Source organism: Bombina bombina, chromosome 1 (genome assembly GCF_027579735.1).
Source record: "Bombina bombina isolate aBomBom1 chromosome 1, aBomBom1.pri, whole genome shotgun sequence".
NCBI classification, from domain to species: Eukaryota; Metazoa; Chordata; class Amphibia; order Anura; family Bombinatoridae; genus Bombina; species Bombina bombina.
In genome coordinates, this window is record NC_069499.1 from 230,819,939 (window position 1) to 230,843,512 (window position 23,574).

Genomic DNA, 23,574 nt, shown 5'->3' on the forward strand with positions numbered 1-23,574 from the left:
CTGAGCATAAATTAAAACCCTTGAAAAAAAAAAAAAAAACTATTTCAGAAATAGGGAACGAAAGAATGCTCTTTTAGCACTAAATAGTGGTAAGAGGTTAAAATATAACTTTTACTAGCAGTACAAATAAAATGACAGCTGCAATGATTAAGTAAGATTAAACTATTGCGGTTAGCCAGAAAAACATAATTTATGTAAGAACTTACCTGATAAATTCATTTCTTTCATATTAGCAAGAGTCCATGAGCTAGTGACGTATGGGATATACATTCCTACCAGGAGGGGCAAAGTTTCCCAAACCTTAAAATGCCTATAAATACACCCCTCACCACACCCACAATTCAGTTTAACGAATAGCCAAGAAGTGGGGTGATAAGAAAGGAGCGAAAGCATCAAAAATAAGGAATTGGAATAATTGTGCTTTATACAAAAAAAATCATAACCACCACAAAAAGGGTGGGCCTCATGGACTCTTGCTAATATGAAAGAAATGAATTTATCAGGTAAGTTCTTACATAAATTATGTTTTCTTTCATGTAATTAGCAAGAGTCCATGAGCTAGTGACGTATGGGATAGCAGATACCCAAGATGTGGAACTTCCACGCAAGAGTCACTAGAGAGGGAGGGAAAAAAATAAAGACAGCCAATTCCGCTGAAAAATTAATCCACTACCCAAATCAAAAGTTTCAATCTTTATAATGAAAAAACTGAAGTTATAAGCAGAAGAATCAAACTGAAACAGCTGCCTGAAGTACTATTCTACCAAAAACTGCTTCTGAAGAAGAGAAAACATCAAAAATGGTAGAATTTAGTAAAAGTATGCAAAGAAGACCAAGTCATTGCTTTGCAAATCTGATCAACAGAAGCTTCATTCTTAAAAGTCCAGGAAGAAGAAACTGACATAGTAGAATGAGCCGTAATCCTCAGAGGCGGAGATTAACCCGACTCCAAATAAGCATGATGAATCAAAAGCTTTAACCAAGATGCCAAAGAAAAGGCAGAAGCCTTCTGACCTTTCCTAAAACCAGAAAAGATAACAAATAGACTAGAAGTCTGTCTGAAATCTGAGTAGCTTCAACATAATATTTCAAAACTCTTACCACATCCAAAGAAAATAAGAATCTTACCAAAGAATTCTTAAGATTAGGACACAAGGAAGGGACAATAATTCCTCTACTAATGTTGTTAGAAATCACAACTTAGGTAAAAATTGAAATGAGGACAGCAAAAACCACCTTATCCTGATGAAAAAATCAGAAAAAGGAGATTCACAAGAAAGAACAGATAATTCAAAAAACTGTTCTAGCTGAAGAGATGTCTAAAAAGAACAATACTTTCCATGAAAGTAATTAATGTCCAAAGAAAGCATATGCTTAAACAGAAGAGCCTGTAAAGCCTTCAGAACCAAAATAAGACTCCAAGGTGCAGAAATTGGCTTAATGACAGGCTTGATATGAACCAAAGCCTGAACAAAACAATGAATAACAGAAAGATTTAGCAATTCTTACTGTGAAACAGCACAGAAAAAGCAGAGATTTGTCCTTTCAAGGAACATGCAGACAAAACCTTAAGAAGAAATTATAAAATCCTAGGAATTCTAAAAGAATGCCAAGAGAATTCATAAGAAGAGCATCATGAGATGTAAATCTTCCAAACTCGATAATAAATCCTACTAGACACAAATTTACGAGCCTGCAACATAGTATTAAACACTGAGTCAGAGAAACTTCTATGACTAAGTACCAAGCGTTAAATTTTCATACCATCAAATTAATAATTTGAATTTCTGATGAAAAAAATGAATGTTAAGATATAAGGTCTGGCCTTAATGGAAGTAACCAAGATTGGCAACTGGACATCCGAACAAGAATCATATACCAAAACCTGTGTGGCCATGCTGAAGCCACCAGCCACACCAATGATTGGTCTCTGATGATTTAGAAAATCACTCTAAAAAGAAGAACCAAAGATGAAAAAATATAGGCAGATTGAAAATTCCAAGGAAGTGATAATGCATACACTACTTCCGCCTGAGGATCCCAGGACCTGAATAGGCCCCTGGGAAGATCCTTGTTTAGATGAGATGCCATCAGATCTATTTCTGGAAACTCTCACATCTGAAAAATTGAAAAACATATCTGGGAAAAAGAGACCATTCTCCCAGATGTAAAGCTTGATTAACAGAGATAATCCGCTTTCCAATTGTCTATACCTGGGAAAAAGACCACAGAAATTAGATAGGAGCTGGATTTAGTCCAAGCAAATATCCGAGATAATTCTGTCACAGCCTAAAGACTGATAATCCTACCCTGATGATTGACATACGCCACAGTTGTGACATTGTCTGTCTGAAAAAACGTCTCTTCTTCAAAAAGAAACCAAACTGAAGAACTCTGAGAATGCACAGAGTTCCAAAATATCAAATGGTAATCTCGCCTCCTGAGATTTCCAAACCCCTTGTGCTGAAAGAGATCCTCAGACAGCCTCCCAACCTAAAAGACTCGCATCTGTAGAGATCATGGTTCAGGTTGAAAGAACCAAAGAGATCTGTAGAACTAAATGATGGTGAACTTAACCACCGAATCAAAGATAGTTAAACATTAGGATTCAAAGATATAAAAAGGTGATATCCTAGAATCCTTGCACCATTATTCAGCATAAAAAAACTGGAAAGGTTTCGTATGAAATGAGCAAAGGGAATCGAATCCAATGCTGCAGCCATGAAACCTAAAACTTCCATGCATACATAGCAAGTGAAGGAAATAATAGAGACTGAAGGTTCGGACAAACGGAACCCAATAAACTTGTCACTTGTTTGTTAGACAAAAACATTGACACAATCTATCTGGAAACCTAAAAAAGGTGACCCTTGTGTGAGAAATCAAGGAGCTTTTGATAAAAAGATCCTCTAACCATGTCTTGAAGAAACAACAAAGTTGAATCGTATGAGATTCCGCAGAACAAAAAGACTGAGCCAGTACCACGATACCGTCCAAATAAGGAACACTGAGAACCTTGAAAAGATTCTTAGAGCTGTCGCTAGACCAGAAGGAAAAGCAACAGATTTGTAATGCTTGTCAAAAAAAGAGAATCTCAGAAAATAAAAATAATCTGAATGAAAACAGAAAATGAAGATATGCATTTATTGTATCTATTGTAAACAAAATATGCCATCACTGACCAAAAAAGGCAGACAAGACCATATAAACACCATTCTAAAAGATGGTACATTTATATGACAATTCAAAAAGATTTTCTATCTTTGGAACAATGAATAGTCTTGAATAAAACCCCAAAACCCAGTTCCTAGAAAAGAAACTGGAATAAATACCCCAGAAGACTCCAGGTCTGAGCAGCGCCTGAGCCCCAAAGTTGACCAGCCGCGCTTCACCAGTACCCAAAACATATAGGTCTGAAACACACTTCAGGAAAGTGTTAGTCTTACTGAAATAGCTGAAATACGATAGAGAAAAAAAAGACTTCTCACAGATGGTTTTACTCTGAATCCTATTCTGTACCCAAAGTTTAAGAAGTTTGGACCGAATAGAACCAAACAAATTTAAAAAAAGTCTTAACCTGCCCCATTACCAGCCAAGCTGGAAAAAGAACCGCACCTACATGCAAATTTGGGGAGCTGACTTTTAAAAGGCTTAATTGAAGGAAGAAAAAAACTTCCAATTATAAACATGTTACTTGGGGAAGAATTCAGGATTCCGTTCCTAGTAAGAACAGAAAACTAATATAAGCTTAAAGTTTAGTCTTAGAACTCAATCTTGAAGCCCATAGTAACAGTTAAATAATTGAATCCAATTATGAACCAAATAATTGATTGTCTTGGAAAAAAAGAAATATGGATTTTAGAAATCAAATTAGCATTTCAAGATTGAAATCACAAAGTTAGTCTAGCTCAAATAGCTAAAGACATAGATTAAACCTCATTTGCGAAAATATTAAATAAAATGACAACACAAATGAAATTATTAGCATAATAAATAAGTTAAAGGACCAGTCAACACACTGAACTTGCACAATCAATAAATGCAAGAAAACAAGACAATGCAATAGCACCTAGTCCGAACTCCAAATGAGCAGCAGACCTTGTCCTTTTAACAATGCTAAACAAATCATAATCCGATACCTGATCTTAAAGTATCCAACCAGAAAGATGAAGCAATTGCAACATCAGCCAAATAAATTACAGGTCTAAGAAAAGTACCTGAAAACAATTTTCCTTAAATAAGATAAGACCATCTGAAGGAAAAAAATAAATACTATTTGCTATAAGAATAATAGTATATTTAGCAGAAGTAGAGATAGCCCCATTAATTTGGGGAATCTTTCCTCAAAACTGAAAACTAACTGCCGGCAAAGAATACAATTTAAAAACCTTAAAGGACTAAAAGAAAATTCTCAGCCTATTCCATTCCCTAGTATCAGGAACTGGAAAAAACCCTCTGAAGAAACCACAGAAGAAAAACAAGCAGAATTTAAATGTTAGCTAGTCTTTAAAATCAAAAGAACTAGATATTTCAATATCCTAAATAATCAACACCTTTTGAACAAGGAACAAATGTACTCTATTAAAGAATAAAAAAGTAGATTTGTTAGTGTCAATATCTGATGAAGAAAAATTCTGAATGAGAAAAAAAGCACCATCAGAGAAGGATAATTCATTATGTTGTTGGTCATTTGAAACTTCATCAACTAAAAGAAATTTGAAAAAGACCTAGAAATTTTAATAGAAGGCGGGACGTCAGACAAAGCCTTTAAAATAGAATCAGAAAAAAAATCTTATAAATTTATATCTTGTACATAAAATGTAAAAAGAATAGCAATATATAAAGCATAAATACTAATGGATTCTGCATGTAAAAGTTTATCATGATAACTTATTACAAACCATAGCTAAAGATAAACATTCATAACATTTAAAATAAATGAACTTAGCTTTGGTAGGACTTATCTCAGTCAACAGGAATCCCTCAGTATGTTCTGATCCAGGAACAGTTTATGGAAAATCTAGCAATATGTAATAGAAAAAAACAACATATTAAGCAAAATTATCAAATTCCGTAAATGACAGTTTCAGGAATGGGAAAAAATGCAAAACAAACAAGCCTCTAGCAACCAGAAGCAACAAAAAAGTGAGACTAAAATAATGTGAGAAAAAGTGGAACAAGAATGAAGCCCACATTTTTGGCGCCAAGTATGACGCCCAAAATTATTGGCGGCAAGTACAACGCCCATATTTTTTGGCGCCAAGTATGACGCCACATCCTCTGACGCCGAAAACGACGCCCACATTTTTTGGCGCAAAAAAACGTCTGAACATACATGCGTAAAAAAATGACGTAACAACGAACAAACTTCCGACGACAACTACGGCGCCGGAAATTACAAAATTTTGCGCCAAAAAAGTTCGCGCCAAGAATGACGCAATAAATTGAAGCATTTTCTGCCCCCGCGAGCCTAACAGCCCGCAGGGAAAAAAGTCAATTGAAAATTTTCAAGGTAAGAAAAAAAATATTTATTCATATGCATTCTCCCAAATAATGAAACCGACAGTCTGAATGAAGGAATACTGATTATCCTGAATCATGGCAAATATAAGTTTAAACACATATATTTAGAACTTTACATATAAAGTGCCCAACCATAGCTTAGAGTGTCACAAAAAATAAGACTTACTTACCCCAGGACACTCATCTACATATAGTAGATAGCCAAACCAGTACTGAAACGAGAATCAGTAGAGGTAATGGTATATAAGAGTATATCGTCGATCTGAAAAGGGAGGTAAGAGATGAATCTCTATGACCGATAACAGAGAACCTTTTTTAGGCATTTTAAGGTTTGGGAAACTTTGCCCCTCCTGGTAGGAATGTATATCCCATACGTCACTAGCTCATGGACTCTTGCTAATTACATGAAAGAAAAATAATTAAAAACACACCTTCGTTGTAAAGGACTTGTTACAATGTTTGAATTCAAAGATTACAAAATTTTAATGTTAATGATCCTTAAGTAGGTGCAGAGGGTTTGAGTGAAAGGTTTAGGTAAGATGGGATTTTAACATATTTATGGAAAACCTCTATTTGGGAAAAACCCTGTATTGGGGTAGAGCAAGCGTTCCGTTACTGTTAATAACCCTTTCCCATCCTTCCCACCATTCTTTAGCACAAATATGGATTTGAGTTACAACATAAGTTAAATTATAATGGTCCTCTGAGGAAGCGTAAAGTGAAAAGCGACCGTCTCAGGGGCATCTCTCTTATTTTAAACTTGCACTTTGTTGTTAAGACCATTATAATTTAACTTATGTTGTAACGCAAATCCGTATTTGTGCTAAAGAATTTTGGGAAGGATAGGAAGGGGTTATTAACCATAACGGAACGCTTGCTCTACCCCAATACAGGGGATACAGGGTAGACTTTCTCTCTTCAGAGGGGGGCAGACTTTCTCTCTTCACCCAGGCAAGAGACGTCCAGGATCCCTGTGCTCTGGAGATTGTTTCCCAGGGAAATCTTCTGGATTTCAAAGCTTCATCTCCAAAGGGGAGATTTCATCTCTCACAATTATCTGCAAACCAGATAAAGAGAGAGGCATTCTTACATTGCGTTCAAGACCTACTAGTTATAGGAGTGATCCACCCAGTTCCAAAGGAGGAACAGGGGCAGGGCTTCTATTCAAATCTGTTTATAATTCCCAAAAAAGAGGGAACTTTCAGACCAATCTTGGATCTCAAGATCCTTAACAAATTTCTCAGGGTCCCATCCTTCAAGATGGAGACTATTCGAACCATCCTACCTATGATCCAGGAGCGTCAATATATGACTACCGTGGATTTAAAGGATGCTTATCTACATATTCCGATACACCGGGATCATCATCAGTTTCTCAGGTTCGCCTTCCTAGACAGGCATTACCAGTTTGTGGCTCTTCCCTTTGGGTTAGCCACGGCACCAAGAATCTTTACAAAGGTTCTAGGGTCCCTTCTGGCGGTTCTAAGACCGCAGGGTATAGCAGTAGCCCCTTACCTAGACATCATCCTGATACAGGCGTCAACTTTTCAAATCGCCAGGTCCCATACGGACATTGTTCTGGCATTTCTAAGGTCTCACGGGTGGAAGGTGAACGAAGGAAAGAGTTCTCTCTCACCTCTCACAAGAGTTTCCTTCCTAGGAACTCTGATAGATTCAGTAGAAATGAAGATTTATCTGACAGATGTCAGGTTGTCAAAACGTCTAACTTCCTGCCGGGCTCTTTATTCCATTTCTCGTCCATCAGTGGCTCAGTGTATGGAGGTAATCCGATTAATGGTAGCAGCAATGGACATTGTTCCGTTTCCCGCCTACATCTCAGACCACTGCAACTTTGCATGCTCAATCAGTGGAATGGGGATTACACAGATTTGTCCCCTCTACTAAATCTGGATCAAGAGACCAGGGATTTTCTTCTCTGGTGGCTATCTCGGGTCCATCTGTCCAAGGGAATGAGTTTCCGCAGGCCAGAATGGACTATAGTAACGACAGATGCCAGCCTTCTGGGCTGGGGTGCAGTCTGGAACTCCCTGAAGGCTCAGGGTTCGTGGACTCAGGAGGAGGCCCTACTTCTGATAAACATTCTGGATATTCAATGCTCTTCAGGCTTGGCCTCAGCTAGCTGCGGTCAGGTTCATCAGATTTCAGTCGGACAACATCACGACTGTAGCCTATATCAACCATCAGGAAGAACAAGGAGCCCCCTGGCAATGTTGGAGGTTTCAAAGATAATTCTATGGGCAGAGGTTCACTCTTGCCATCTCTCAGCTATCCATATCCCAGGAGTAGAGAACTGGGAGGCGGATTTTCTAAGTCGGCAGACTTTTCATCCTTGGGAGTGGGAGCTCCATCCGGAGGTATTTGCCCAGTTGATCCAACTTTGGGGCAAACCAGAACTGGATCTCATGGCGTCTCGTCAGAATGCCAAGCTTCCTTGTTACGGGTCCAGGTCCAGGCTTCCCAAGGCAGCGCTGATAGATGCTCTAGCAGCGCCCTGGTCCTTCAGCCTGGCTTATGTGTTTCCACCGTTTCCTCTGCTCCCTCGTCTGATTGCCAAGATCAAGCAGGAGAGAGCTTCGGTGATCTTGATAGCCCCTGCGTGGCCACGCAAGACTTGGTATGCAGATCTGGTGGACATGTCATCCTTTCCACCATGGACTCTGCCGCTAAGGCAGGACCTTCTACTTCAAGGTCCCGTCAAACATCCAAATCTAATTTCTCTACGTCTGACTTCTTTGACGATTGAACGCTTGATTCTATCAAAGCGTGGTTTTTCCGAATCGGTCATTGATACCTTAATTCAGGCTCGAAAGCCTGTCACCAGGAAAATCTATCATAAGATATGGTGTAAATATCTTCATTGGTGTGAATCCAAGGGTTACTCATGGAGTAAGGTCAGGATTCCTAGGATATTATCTTTTCTCCAAGAAGGATTGGAGAAGGGTTTGTCAGCTAGTTCCTTAAAGGGAAAGATTTCTGCTCTGTCTATTCTTTTGCACAAACGTCTGGCTGAGGTTCCAGACGTTCAGGGCGTTTTGTCAGGCTTTAGTTAGAATCAAGCCTGTGTTTAAACCTGTTGCTCCGCCATGGAGTTTAAATTTAGTTCTTAAAGTTCTTCAAGGGGTTCCGTTTGAACCTTTGCATTCCATAGATATTAAGCTTTTATCTTGGAAAGTTCTGTTTTTAGTAGCTATCTCCTCGGCTCGAAGAGTTTCGGAGTTATCTGCTTTACAATGTGATTCCCCTTATCTGATTTTCCATGCAGATAAGGTAGTGTTACGTACTAAACATGGGTTTCTTCCTAAGGTGGTATCTAATAAGAATATCAATCAGGAGATTGTTGTTCCTTCACTATGTCCTAATCCTTCTTCAAAGAAGGAACGTCTATTAAACAATCTTGATGTGGTTCATGCTTTAAAGTTTTATTTACAAGCTACGAAGGATTTTCATCAAACATCTGCTTTGTTTGTTGTCTACTCTGGACAGAGGAGAGGCCAAAAGGCTTCGGCAACTTCTTTTTCTTTTTGGCTAAGAAGTATAATACGCTTAGCTTATGAGACTGCTGGCCAGCAGCCTCCTGAAAGAATTACAGCTCATTCTACTAGAGCAGTAGCTTCCACATGGGCTTTTAAACATGAGGCCTCTGTTGAACAGATTTGTAAGGCGGCGACTTGGTCTTCGCTTCATACCTTTTCTAAATTCTATAAATTTGATACTTTTGCTTCTTCGGAGGCTATTTTTGGGAGAAAGGTCTTACAGGCAGTGGTGCCTTCCATTTAAGTGCCTGCCTTGTCCCTCCCTTCATCCGTGTCCTAAAACTTTGGTATTGGTATCCCACAAGTAATGGATGAACCCGTTGACTGGATACACCTTTACAAGAGAAAACAAAATTTATGCTTACCTGATAAATTTATTTCTCTTGTGGTGTATCCAGTCCACGGCCCGCCCTGTCATTTTAAGGCAGGTGTTTTTTTTGGTTGTTTTTTTTTTAAACTACAGTCACCACTGCACCCTATAGTTTCTAATTTTTTTCTTGCTCGTCTTCGGTCGAATGACTGGGGGTGGCAGTTAGGGGAGGAGCTATATAGACAGCTCTGCTGTGGGTGTCCTCTTGCAGCTTCCTGTTGGGAAGGAGAATATCCCACAAGTAATGGATGAACCCGTGGACTGGATACATCACAAGAGAAATAAATTTATCAGGTAAGCATAAATTTTGTTTTTTACCTCTGTAAATACCTTGTATCTAAGCTTCTGCTGACTGCCCCCTTATCTCAGATCTTTTGAAAGACTTGTATTTCAGGCAATTAGTGATGACTTCACGTGCACAATGTTATCTATATAAAACACATGAACTAACGCCTTCTAGCTGTGAAAAACTGTCAAATGCATTCAAATTAGAGGCGGACTTCAAGGGCTTAGAAATTAGCATATGAGCCTTCCTAGTATTAGCCTTCAACTAAGAACAACAAGAGAACAAAGCAAATTTGGTGATAAAAGTAAATTAGAAAGTTGTTTAAAATGGCATGCCGTATCTGAATCATGACAGTTTAATTTGGACTTTACTATCCCTTTTAACAAAGAATGTGGAGCACCTCAAATCTTTAACTTTCTCATGTGAAAGAAAAAAGACTGGAATATCAGAGAGATGAGAGGGATTAAGTGTTTTAAAAACTTTGGGAATCTTTGTCTAAGGGGTTAGCAATGCAGGTTAGATAGCAGTATTGTAACATCATATGTTCACATCTCTTAAGTGAACATTTATAAGTGAGACATTAACAATTGGGCAAAAGAATTACACAAGAATTGAACAATGGAGTTCAATACTCCTCTCCGCCCACCACCACCTCCTAATACAACTTCTCTCTCAGCACAAGATTTTGCCAGCCACTTAAATAACAAAATTGACTCCATCAGATAAAAAATCAGCTCTCAACATACTACCAATCTCCCACCCCCTCAAAAGCTCACAATCATCCAAAACCCAAATACCCATAAATTTAGCTCTTTTGCCCCTGTTACTGAGGAAGAAGTTTCTGCCCTTATACTGTCCTCCCACCTCACTACATGTCCCCTCGACCCCATCCCCTAACAGCTACTCCCCTCCCTCTCTTCTACCCTTACCCCCATGCTCACACACATTTTCAACCTCTCCCTCAGCACTGGTATATGTATCCCTCATCTCTAAAACATGCACTGGTCACACCTATCCTCAAGAAATCTTCCCTCGATCCAACCTCCCCATCCAACTACCATCCTATTTCCTTACTCCCTCTTGCCTCAAAGCTCCTCGAAAAGCTAGTATATGCATGTCTATCCAATTTCCTTACACTAAACTCATGACCCACTGCAATCTGAATTTCGTCCCCATCACTTCACAGGGACAGCAATTGTCAAGGTTACCAACGACCTACTTACAGCAAAATCCAAAGGCCACTTCTCTCTGCTTATCCTCCTTGATCTGTCTGCAGCCTTTGACACTGTTGACCACCCTGTTTTGCTCCAAACCCTCTAATCCTTCGACATCTGCAACATAACTCTCTCGTGGTTCTCTTCCTATCTATCTAACCGTACCTTTAGTGTAGCCTTCTCCGGAGAATCCTTTGCCCCGTTACTACTTTCTGTTGGGGTCCTTTTACTACCTTAAGCTAAATCTCTCCAAAACTGAACTCCTCATTTTTCCCCCTTCTTCCAAAATCTACACCCCCCAATTTTCTATAACTGTTGATAATTCCATCATTACCCCTACCCAGCATGCCCGATGTTTAGGGGTCACACTTGACTCAGACCTTTCCTTCACTCCTCACATTCAGTCCTTTGCTAAAGTCTGCCGCTTCAACCTTAAAAACCATCTCTAAAATTAGACATTTCCTTACACAAGATACAACTAAGATTTTAACCAACTCCCTCATCCTTTCCCGCCTCGACTACTGTAACTCCGTCCTCTCTGATCTACCTAGCTGCTGCCTAGCTCCTTTACAATCCATAATGAATGCCTCTGCCAGGCTCATCTTCCTTACACGTCGCTCTTCATCTGCTGCACCTCTCTGCCAATCCCTTCACTGGCTTCCTCTTGCCTCCAGGATTAAACACAAAATCCTCTGACATACAAAGCCCTCAACTGCACTGCTCCCCCCTACATTTCAGACCTTGTCGCCAGATACTCTCCCTCTCGCCCCCTTCGCTCTGAACACAATCTCCTCCTCTCCTGTTACTTCCTCACATTCCCGTTTACAGGACTTCTCCAGACTAGCCGCCATAACGTGGAACTTCCTGCCGCGCACCACAAGACTCTCCCCTAGTTTTAACAGCTTCAAGTGCTCCCTAAAGACTCTACTATTCAGGGATGCATACAACCTACACTAAACTTTCCTACCTCCATTGCTTTCCCTTGAACCCCTTAGAATGTAAGCCTATGAGCCCAGCTGTTTGCAGGTCGCCTTCATAAGAGCTGACTACAACAGTGCAGGGCCCTCTACCCATTTGATCCCTATAAATGTTATCCTGTATACCGACTATGTTTATAGTGCTGTGGAATCTGTTGGCGCTCTACAAATACCGAATAATAATAATAATAATAATAATGGTGGCCAGGTGTTTAATCCCAGGAGTAATGGCATGTGCACTCTCACCAACTTATGAAAGAAAGCAGAACTAAGTATATGCGTCAAAGCTTTTAAGGATCTAGGGAAAAAAAACTTTGGCAGTACATGTGATGCTACCATGTTCTGTGAAAATTCTTGCAAACTGCTGGAACTGCCGTTACTTTTAGTTTCTTAGTTTTTCACATGAATAACTAGAATTTCTCCTTATATAATTTTCTCATTCGAATTTGTTCTAATTCAATCAGACTCTAATTGATTAGAGTGGCTTAGACAACATTTAAAAAAAATGTCTGAGCTGCTACATAATCCTGCTTGGTAGTCGCAATGCATATGCATGTATCCCCCAATCACCAGCTCCAAGCTGCACTTGCTATGTGTTTAAGAACACCTAATTTCTTAAGACTTTAAGCTACAAACCAATTTTGAAGAAACATAAATTGCACAGCCCCCCCGAGGATTGATAGCAGTACTTGATCCTTTTGTCATCTATAGGGATAACTGGCATACCAGGACGCTATGCATCTCAAGAATTATACAAGGCAGAGAGAAAAAAAGAGAAGCAAACAAGGCAACTGAACGGAAACTAAATTGCATTTAACCATAGTTTGGAGAGGATACACAGCAGGAAGAAATGTCTGGGAGCTTGTAGCTTTGCTGCAGGCACATTGCTATAACCAATATAAAACACACATAATGCTGGGGAAGACTAAAAATGACACCAAAATTCAGCACATTCATGTTGTCACAAGCTTTGTCCCTAAATCTGCTTAAGAAACAATGTTCAGGCATATTTCTGTTCATATAAACAGTACCAAACATTTAAATAATCAGTAATAAGTTAGTCTACATAAATTAGCCAATGGCTAGAAAAGGTAGAGCAGAAAAAAGAACATTGGAGACACATATACACACAAAATAATAATCCCCACAAGTGCCACAAATAAGAACATACAGCATAAAACCTAGTGTTTATCTGGATGCAGGACTGGACCATTAGTATATGCAGAGGGTAGACTGGAAACATACACTGATAATCACCTGACAGGACACTGCCTTAATCATTCCGAATGAGTGATAATACCCTCAGAGTCAGTAGCAGTTAATAAATCCCCTGGGGAAACATTAGGGATAATTCTCAAGTATATGAGGGGAGCCTGTATGAGGAGTCTATTTGGAAGTTCAGCCAGAGGCCATACAATATCTGGAGGTAGCTGAACTGTACTGTATATAGAAGGGTTTAACCAACTCTCTCCATCTGTGAAACAAAACTTCCAGTTTAGCTACACTAGAAACTGACCATGTTTGTGTTGAATAATAATATTCAAATACAACAAAAAAATGCAGTGCAATTTCAGACATTAAATACAGAGTTCTTAGCACATTAAAATACTAAAAATGAATTAGTTCTGTAAGTAAGAAGCTACTGGAGGAAAAGGGAAAGCATTTGTTTCCTTTTCAGTTTTATTAAAAATGTCTACTAAAAAAACACAACACCTTGTTGGCTGGCTTAAATTGTATACTTGCCCAAATAGTCTGCCAACTCTAAATTTGTAGATCTACATATATTATGGTGTCTTTATTCTTATCTTAAGGATCATAACAAGTAATGAGTTCAATTTAATATTCCAAAAACTAAGTAAAATGTTTACATCTTTGGAATACATGGTTTTACAAAGATTAAAATGTACAAACTGTTGATATATTGCTAGTAGCATATCTGCAATAATCTGGGTATTAAAACAATTCAACAAATAATCTTACCTCATCAGAGACCTTAAACCGCCTCAGCAATGCAACCACCTTCTGTTTAAAGTTTTGTTGCTGCAAAAAGATAGGCAACATGATATTAACCATTGCATGTAAGAGTAAGGATAATCTGGAACACTTGGTTAATACATCAAGGTAAAGACATCAGCAAGGATCTATTAAAAATGGTTTTAGGTATTGATACAAGTGATGTGTTAGTCACAGTTGTATCACTGTCTCAACTAGTTCTAAATAGGAAGGATACATTTTTACGCCTATTTCTGGAAAATCCTGTTTGGTAGTTTAATTCATGTTATGAAATGTTTAAAGGGATACTGAAACAAATTTATTTATTTCACGATTCAGATAGAGCATACAATTTTAGGCAACTTTCTAATTAACTCCTATAATCAATTTTTCTTCGTTTTCTTGGTATCTTTAATTGAAAAAGCAGAAATGTATAAGCTTATGAGCTGGCCCCGCTATGGTTCAGTACCTGGGAAGTGCTTGCTGATCGGTGGCTAAATGTAGCCACCAATCAGCAAGCACTACCCAGGGTGCTGAACCAAAAATGGTCCGGCTCATTAGTTTACATTCCTGCTTTTTCAAATAAAGATATGAAGAGAACGAAGAAAAATTGATTATAGGAGTTAATTAGAAAGTTGCTTAAAATTGCATGCTCTATCTGAATCATGAAAGAAAAAAAAAAGTGTGGGTTCAGTATCATATCCCTTTAATGTTGTATGTTATGGAAGGGTTTGAAAACCATGATATTGAAATATTTTTTTTCTTAAGTAAAATGCCAATAAACTAATTAAACAAGAAGAAGAAAAATAAAAACACCAAACAAAAGAAATATAAACAATGCAAATAAAAAGAACAAAAATATAGAATTACAACTGTTGTTAAATAATGATAATTTAAATAGTAAATATAAAAAAAAACCAATTTATGAAGAGAGCTTTCAAAATCTGTTTAAATGCAGAGAGGTACAATTGTGCGCAATTCTTTTTCTTTGCTGTATACCAGGCATGGGTGAAAATACCAAATTAATAAATAACCATTTTTAGCCCATGCCTATTAAATACTATCTTCAGATAAAATGTTGACCTCAAAGAAAATATCCTTCCTAATATCCTAAGGTGGCGATCTTTTGTTAGCAGCTTGTAATGATGTTTACCAATCACATCATGATACTCAATATAGAATGCACAAGTCTTGTGTTACGGCAATTTATACTAGTTAAAATACAGTATCAAACTGTGACTAAAATTCATATGAAAAATGACAAATTAAAAATGCATAAAGTATGGTTATTTATAGGATATTGCAAGAGTGTGAGAAGTTCATTAATAGATTAAAATGTATTAACCAGGTCAATGAACAGTCCTAAAAAGCGGTCAATTGATTAATTACATAGACACATATAAATACCTTGTCACCACTCTCAAATCTTGACCATAAAACCCCCCTCTCCCATTGTTAGTAAAACTAATTTCCACCGACCCTGGTTATTGACGTCGTTCTTACTATCGTTCTTCGCTGCTTCTTTGGCTTCCCAACATCAAATTCATCATCGTCCAAATCCTGTAATGAGAAATGCTAGCAATAGAGTTTCTAAGGCACTTCAACAAGACCTTAACAAATAGAGTATTCCCCAGCTTCATTTTTTATTGTCACTAGTGTATTTAAAGGGACATAAAGAAGCAATAATAAAATGCCCTATTATGCCAGAGAATGTACCTATTGCACTATTGTTTTAAAAGACACAAAAGGGGTTAAAGGGATATGAAACCCAAAAATGCTCTTTCGAGATTAAGACTCTTTTTAAAAAAAACAGAATTTATGTTTACCTGATAAATTTCTTTCTCCAACGGTGTGTCCGGTCCACGGCTTCATCCTTACTTGTGGGATATTCTCTTCCCCTACAGGAAATGGCAAAGAGAGCACCCAGCAAGAGCTGTCCATATAGCCCCCCCTCTGGCTCCTCCCCCCAGTCATTCGACCGACGGTTAGGAGAAAAAGGAGAAAATATAGGGTGCCGTGGTGACTGTAGTGTATAAAGAAAAAAATTTTTCAAACCCGATTAAAAACCAGGGCGGGCCGTGGACCGGACACACCGTTGGAGAAAGAAATTTATCAGGTAAACATAAATTCTGTTTTCTCCAACATTGGTGTGTCCGGTCCACGGCTTCATCCTTACTTGTGGGAACCAATACCAAAGCTTTAGGACACGGATGAAGGGAGGGAGCAAATCAGGTTACCTAAACAGAAGGCACCACGGCTTGCAAAACCTTTCTCCCAAAAACAGCCTCCGAAGAAGCATAAGTATCGAATTTGTAAAATTTGGCAAAAGTATGCAGAGAACACCAAGTCGCTGCCTTACAGATCTGATCAACAGAAGCCTCGTTCTTGAAGGCCCATGTGGAAGCCACAGCTCTAGTAGAATGAGCTGTAATTCGTTCAGGAGGCTGCCGTCCGGCAGTCTCATAAGCCAATCGGATGATGCTTTTCAGCCAAAAAGAAAGAGCGGTAGCAGTAGCTTTCTGCCCTCTCCGCTTACCAGAATACACGACAAACAAGGATGAAGTTTGTCTGAAATCCTTTGTTGCTTCTAAATAGAATTTCAAAGCACGGACCACATCTAGGTTGTGTAACAAACGTTCCTTCTTCGAAACTGGATTCGGACATAGGGAAGGAACAACTATTTCCTGGTTAATATTCCTGTTGGAAACTACTTTTGGAAGAAAACCAGGTTTGGTACGTAAGACTACCTTATCTGCATGAAATACCAGATAGGGAGGAGTACACTGTAAAGCAGATAATTCAGAAACTCTTCTAGCAGAAGAAATAGCAACTAAAAACAGAACTTTCCAAGATAGTAACTTAATATCTATGGAATGCAAAGGTTCAAACGGAACCCCTTGAAGAACTGAAAGAACTAAATTTAGACTCCATGGAGGAGTCAAAGGTCTGTAGACAGGCTTAATTCTGACTAAAGCCTGTACAAACACCTGTATATCTGGCACTGCTGCCAGACGTTTGTGCAACAAAACAGACAGAGCAGATATCTGTCCTTTTAGAGAACTAGCTGACAAACCTTTATCCAAACCCTCTTGGAGAAAGGAAAGTATCCTCGGAATTTTAATTATACTCCAAGAGTATCCCTTCGAGTCGCACCAACAGATATATTTTTTCCATATCTTATGGTAAATTTTCCTAGTCACAGGCTTCCTGGCCTGAATCAGAGTATCTATAACCGAATCTGAAAACCCGCGCTTAGAAAGAATCAAGCGTTCAATTTCCAAGCAGTCAGTTGCAGAGAGACTAGATTTGGATGTTCGAATGGACCTTGTACTAGAAGATCCTGTCTCAAAGGTAGCTTCCATGGTGGAGCCGATGACATATTCACCAGGTCTGCATACCAAGTCCTGCGTGGCCACGCAGGAGCTATCAGTATCACCGAGGCCTTCTCCTGTTTGATCCTGGCTACATGCCTGGGAAGGAGAGGGAACGGTGGAAACACATAAGCTAGATTGAACGACCAAGGCGCCACCAATGCATCCACTAGTATCGCCTTGGGATCCCTGGATCTGGACCCGTATCGAGGAACCTTGTAGTTCTGACGAGACGCCATCAGATCCATATCTGGAGTGCCCCATAGTTGAGTTAACTGGGCAAAGACCTCCGGGTGGAGTTCCCACTCCCCCGGATGGAAAGTCCGACGACTCAAATAATCCGCCTCCCAGTTGTCTACTCCTGGGATGTGAATTGCAGATAGATGGCAGGAGTGATCCTCCGCCCATTTGATGATCTTGGATACCTCTCTCATCGCCAAGGTACTCTTTGTTCCTCCCTGATGATTGATGTACGCTACAGTCGTCATGTTGTCCGACTGAAATCTTATGAATCCGGCCTTCGCAAGTTGAGGCCAAGCCAGGAGCGCATTGAATATCGCTCTCAGTTCCAAAATGTTTATCGGGAGAAGAGACTCTTCCCGAGACCATAGATCCTGAGCTTTCAGGGAGTCCCAGACCGCGCCCCAGCCTAAGAGACTGGCGTCGGTCGTGACAATGACCCACTCTGGTCTGCGGAAACTCATTACCTGAGACAGGTGATCCTGAGTCAACCACCAGCGGAGTGAGTCTCTGGTTACCTGGTCTACTTGAATCTGGGGAGACAAGTCTGCATAATCCCCATTCCACTGTTTGAGCATGCACAGTTGCAATGGTCTTAGATTAATTCTAGCAAAAGGAACCACGTCCATTGCTGCAACCATTAATCCTATTACCTCCATGCACTGAGCTATGGAAGGCAGAGGAATAGAGTGAAGAACTTGACCAGCGTTTAGAAGCTTTAACTTTCTGACCTCTGTCAGAAATATTTTCATTTTTACAGAATCTATTATTGTTCCCAGAAAAGGAACCCTTGTGGACGGGGACAGGGAACTCTTGTCCATGTTCACCTTCCACCCGTGAGACCTGAGAAAAGCTAATACAATGTCTGTATGAGCCCTTGCTTTGGAAAGAGACGACGGTTGGATTAGAATGTCATCTAGGTAAGGTGCTACAGCAATGCCCCTCGGCCTTAGCACCGCTAGAAGGGACCCTAGCACCTTTGTGAAAATTCTGGGAGCAGTGGCTAAACCGAATGGAAGAGCCACGAACTGATAATATTTGTCCAGAAATGCGAACCTCAGGAACTGATGATGATCTTTGTGGATAGGAATATGCAGGTACGCATCCTTTAAATCCACGGTAGTCATAAATTGACCCTCCTGGATTGTTGGTAAAATCGTCCGAATGGTTTCCATTTTGAAAGATGGAACTCTGAGGAATTTGTTTAGAATTTTTAAATCCAGAATTGGTCTGAAGGTTCCCTCTTTTTTGGGAACTACGAACAGGTTTGAGTAAAAACCCAGGCCTTGTTCTGCTGTTGGAACTGGGTGTATCACTCCCATCTTTAATAGGTCTCCTACGCAATGTAAGAATGCCTGTCTCTTTATCTGGTCTGAAGATAAGCGAGACATGTGGAACCTTCCCCTTGGAGGAAGTTCCTTGAACTCTAGAAGATACCCCTGAGAGACTATTTCTAGTGCCCAGGGATCCGGAACATCTCTTGCCCAAGCCTGAGCAAAGAGAGAAAGTCTGCCCCCTACTAGATCCGGTCCCGGATCGGGGGCTACCCCTTCATGCTGTCTTGGTAGCAGCAGCAGGCTTCTTGGCCTGTTTACCCTTGTTCCAGCCTTGCAATGGTTTCCATGCTGGTTTAGGCTGGGAAGCGTTGCCTTCTTGTCTAGAGGCTGCAGAGTTAGAATTTAGTCCGTTCCTGAAATTGCGAAAGGAACGAAAATTAGATTTGTTCTTAGCCTTGAAAGGCTTATCCTGTGGGAGGGCATGGCCCTTACCACCAGTAATATCAGAAATAATCTCTTTCAATTCCAGCCCAAAAAGGGTCTTACCCTTCAAAGGAATATTAAGCAATTTAGTCTTGGACGACACATCCGCCGACCAAGATTTTAGCCAAAGCGCTCTGCGCGCCACTATAGCAAAACCTGAATTTTTCGCCGCTAACTTAGCCAATTGGAAAGCGGCATCCAAGATAAAGGAATTAGCCAACTTCAGTGCGTGAATTCTGTCCATGACTTCATCATATGGAGTCTCCTTTTGAAGCGAATTTTCTAGTTCCTCGAACCAAAAAGACGCTGCCGTGGTGACAGGAATAATGCACGAAATTGATTGAAGAAGGAAACCTTGCTGGACAAATATCTTTTTTAGCAATCCTTCCAAATTTTTTATCCATAGGATCTTTGAAAGCGCAACTGTCCTCAATAGGAATAGTTGTGCGCTTGGCTAGCGTTGAAACTGCCCCCTCAACCTTAGGAACCGTTTGCCATGCGTCCCTTCTGTGGTCGACAATGGGGAACATTTTCTTGAATATAGGAGGTGGAACAAAAGGTATACCTGGCCTTTCCCACTCCTTAGTCACTATGTCCGCCACCCTCTTGGGTATCGGAAAGGCATCAGCGTGCACTGGGACCTCTAAGAATTTGTCCATTTTGCACAGCTTCTCTGGAATTACCAAAGAATCACAATCATCGAGCGTAGTTAGCACCTCCTTAAGCAGGGCGCGGAGATGTTCTAACTTAAATTTAAATGCCACGATATCAGGTTCTGCCTGCTGTGAAATTTTTCCTGAATCAGAAACTTCCCCTTCAGACAGACCCTCCCTCACTGCCAATTCAGATTGATGTGAGGGCACAACAGATAAGTTATCGTCAGCGCCAACTTGCTCATCCTCTGTGTTTAAAACTGAGCAATCATGCTTTCTAGGAAACGATGGAAGTTTGGATAATAAATTTGCTATAGAATTATCCATTACTGCAGTTAATTGCTGCATAGTAACAAGCATTGGCGCACTAGATGTACTAGGTATCGCCTGCGCGGGCAAAACTGGTGTTGACACAGAAGGAGAGGATGAGGAACTATCCCCACTATCCTCATCTTGGGCAATTCTATTAAATGTGACATCACTGTCCTGACTTTGTTTGGACGCCCTGGCACATTTTGCACAAATAGTTAAAGGGGGAACCACCTTGGCCTCTATACACACAGAACATATGCTATCTGAAGGTACAGACATGTTAGACAGAATTTGGCAGGCTAATAATGCAATAAAAACGTTTTTAAACAAAACCGTTACTGTCCCTTTAAATAATAAAAAGGCGCCCTTTATTTCTGCAAGTATGAAAAACTATGAAGGCAATATCCGATTTTAACAAAAATTGCACCCCAGTGTCCTAATGCCTTGAAAGTATTGCACACCAAGTTTCAAGACTTTAACCCTTAAAATGAGCAAACCGGAGCTATTTGTTCAAATCAACAATCTTAACACACTACAATCACTGCCACAGCCTTGCTGCGGCTTTTTACCTTCCCTTAGAGTTATTTCCCACTGAAGTAAAACCTTCCTGAGTCCGTTTTTTTGAGCCACAGGACCCCTCACATGAAGCTGCATGCACTGCCTTGGAAGAAAACTGCGCAATTGAGGCGCGAAAATGGGGCCTCCTTCCTCTGAGTGAAGGGGCCTTTCTGACTGGAATAGTAGTCTAACCAACTGCCAGGCGAAAAAAACTTTCCCAAAGTGTTTTTAATTACACAAACACTCTAAATGCCATATAAATATGATATAAACCAATCGATTTAGCCCACAATAGTGTCAACCAGTATAGAGCCCATTTATAAGCCTTAATCTATTATGAGTGTAAGAAAAACATAATTTATGCTTACCTGATAAATTTATTTCTCTTGTAGTGTAGTCAGTCCACGGGTCATCCATTACTTATGGAATATATCTCTTCCTAACAGGAAGCTGCAAGAGGATCACCCAAGCAGAGCTGCTATATAGCTCCTCCCCTCACATGTCATATTCAGTCATTCGACCAAAACCAGACGAGAAAGGAGAAACCATAGGGTGCAGTGGTGACTGGAGTTTAATTAAAATTTAGATCTGCCTTAAAGACAGGGCGGGCCGTGGACTGACTACACTACAAGAGAAATAAATTTATCAGGTAAGCATAAATTATGTTTTCTCTTGTTAAGTGTAGTCAGTCCACGGGTCATCCATTACTTATGGAATACCAATACCAAAGCTAAAGTACACTGATGAAGGGAGGGACAAGGCAGGAACATTAAACAGAAGGAACCACTGCCTGAAGTACCTTTCTCCCAAAAATAGCCCCCGAAGAAGCAAAAGTGTCAAATTTGTAAAATTTTGAAAAAGTGTGAAATGAAGACCAAGTTGCAGCCTTGCAAATCTGTTCAACAGAGGCCTCATTTTTAAAGGCCCAGGTGGAAGCCACAGCTCTAGTAGAATGAGCTGTAATCCTTTCAGGATGCTGCTGTCCAGCAGTCTCATAGGCTAAACGTATTATGCTACGAAGCCAAAAAGAGAGAGAGGTAGCCGAAGCCTTTTGACCTCTTCTCTGTCCAGAGTAAACGACAAACAGGGAAGAAGTTTGCCGAAAATCTTTAGTTGCCTGCAAATAGAACTTCAGGGCACGGACTACGTCCAGATTATGCAAAAGTCGTTCCTTCTTTGAAGAAGGGTTAGGACACAGTGATGGAACAACAATCTCTTGATTGATATTCCTGTTAGTAACTACCTTAGGTAAGAACCCAGGTTTAGTACGCAGAACTACCTTGTCTGAATGAAAAATCAGATAAGGAGAATCACAATGTAAGGCAGATAACTCAGAGACTCTTCGAGCCGAGGAAATAGCCATCAAAAACAGAACCTTCCAGGATAACAGCTTGATATCAATGGAATGAAGGGGTTCAAATGGAACGCCTTGAAGAACATTAAGAACTAAGTTTAAGCTCCACGGCGGGGCAACAGTCTTAAACACAGGCTTAATCCTAGCTAAAGCCTGACAAAAAGCCTGAACGTCTGGAACTTCAGCCAGACGTTTGTGTAGAAGAATAGACAGAGCAGAAATCTGTCCCTTTAACGAACTAGCAGATAAGCCCTTTTCTAAACCCTCTTGTAGAAAGGACAATATCCTAGGAATCCTAACCTTACTCCATGAGTAACACTTGGATTCGCACCAATATAAATATTTACGCCATATCTTATGGTAAATTTTTCTGGTAACAGGCTTCCTAGCCTGTATTAAGGTATCAATAACCGACTCCGAGAAGCCACGCTTTGATAGAATCAAGCGTTCAATCTCCATGCAGTCAGCCTCAGAGAAATTAGATTTGGATGGTTGAAAGGACCCTGAATTAGAAGGTCCTGTCTCAGAGGCAGAGACCACGGTGGACAGGACGACATGTCCACTAGGTCTGCATACCAGGTCCTGCGTCGCCACGCAGGCGCTATCAGAATCACCGAAGTTCTCTCCTGTTTGATCTTGGCAATCAAACGAGGAAGCATCAGAAATGGTGGAAAAACATAAGCCATGTTGAAGACCCAAGGGGCTGTCAGAGCATCTATCAGCACCGCTCCCGGGTCCCTGGACCTGGATCCGTAACAAGGAAGCTTGGCGTTCTAGCGAGACGCCATGAGATCCAGATCTGGTTTGCCCCAACGATGAATCAGTTGAGCAAAGACCTCCGGATGAAGTTCCCACTCCCCCGGATGAAAAGTCTGGCGACTTAGAAAATCCGCCTCCCAGTTCTCCACGCCTGGGATGTAAATCGCTGACAGGTGGCAAGAGTGAGACTCTGCCCAGCGAATTATCTTTGAGACTTCCAACATCGCTAGGGAACTTCTGGTTCCCCCTTGATGGTTGATGTAAGCCACAGTCGTGATGTTGTCCGACTGAAATCTGATGAACCTCAGAGTTGCTAACTGAGGCCAAGCTAGAAGAGCATTGAATATTGCTCTTAATTCCAGAATATTTATTGGGAGGAGTTTCTCCTCCTGAGTCCATAATCCCTGAGCCTTCAGGGAGTTCCAGACTGTGCCCCAGCCTAAAAGGCTGGCGTCTGTTGTTACAATCGTCCAATCTGGCCTGCGAAAGGTCATCCCCTTGGAAAGATGTGGCCGAGAAAGCCACCATAGAAGAGAATCTCTGGTCTCTTGATCCAGATTTAGTAGGGGGGACAAATCTGAGTAATCCCCGTTCCACTGACTTAGCATGCACAATTGCAGCGGTCTGAGATGCAGGCGCGCAAATGGTACT

At 40.4% G+C, this 23,574-nt stretch overlaps 1 protein-coding gene across 1 annotated transcript in view; it reads right to left on the reverse strand.

Annotated features, from left to right (window-relative positions):
* The window catches only part of PACS2 (phosphofurin acidic cluster sorting protein 2), a 657,507-nt gene that overhangs the window by 235,490 nt on the left and 398,443 nt on the right, over window positions 1-23,574 (reverse strand). The window contains exons 7-8 of the mRNA XM_053711716.1: window positions 15,396-15,476; window positions 13,905-13,964 (exon numbers count right to left, since the gene is read on the reverse strand). Coding sequence (XP_053567691.1) covers window positions 13,905-13,964; window positions 15,396-15,476 — 141 coding nt within the window. The remainder of the gene's footprint in view (window positions 1-13,904; window positions 13,965-15,395; window positions 15,477-23,574) is intronic.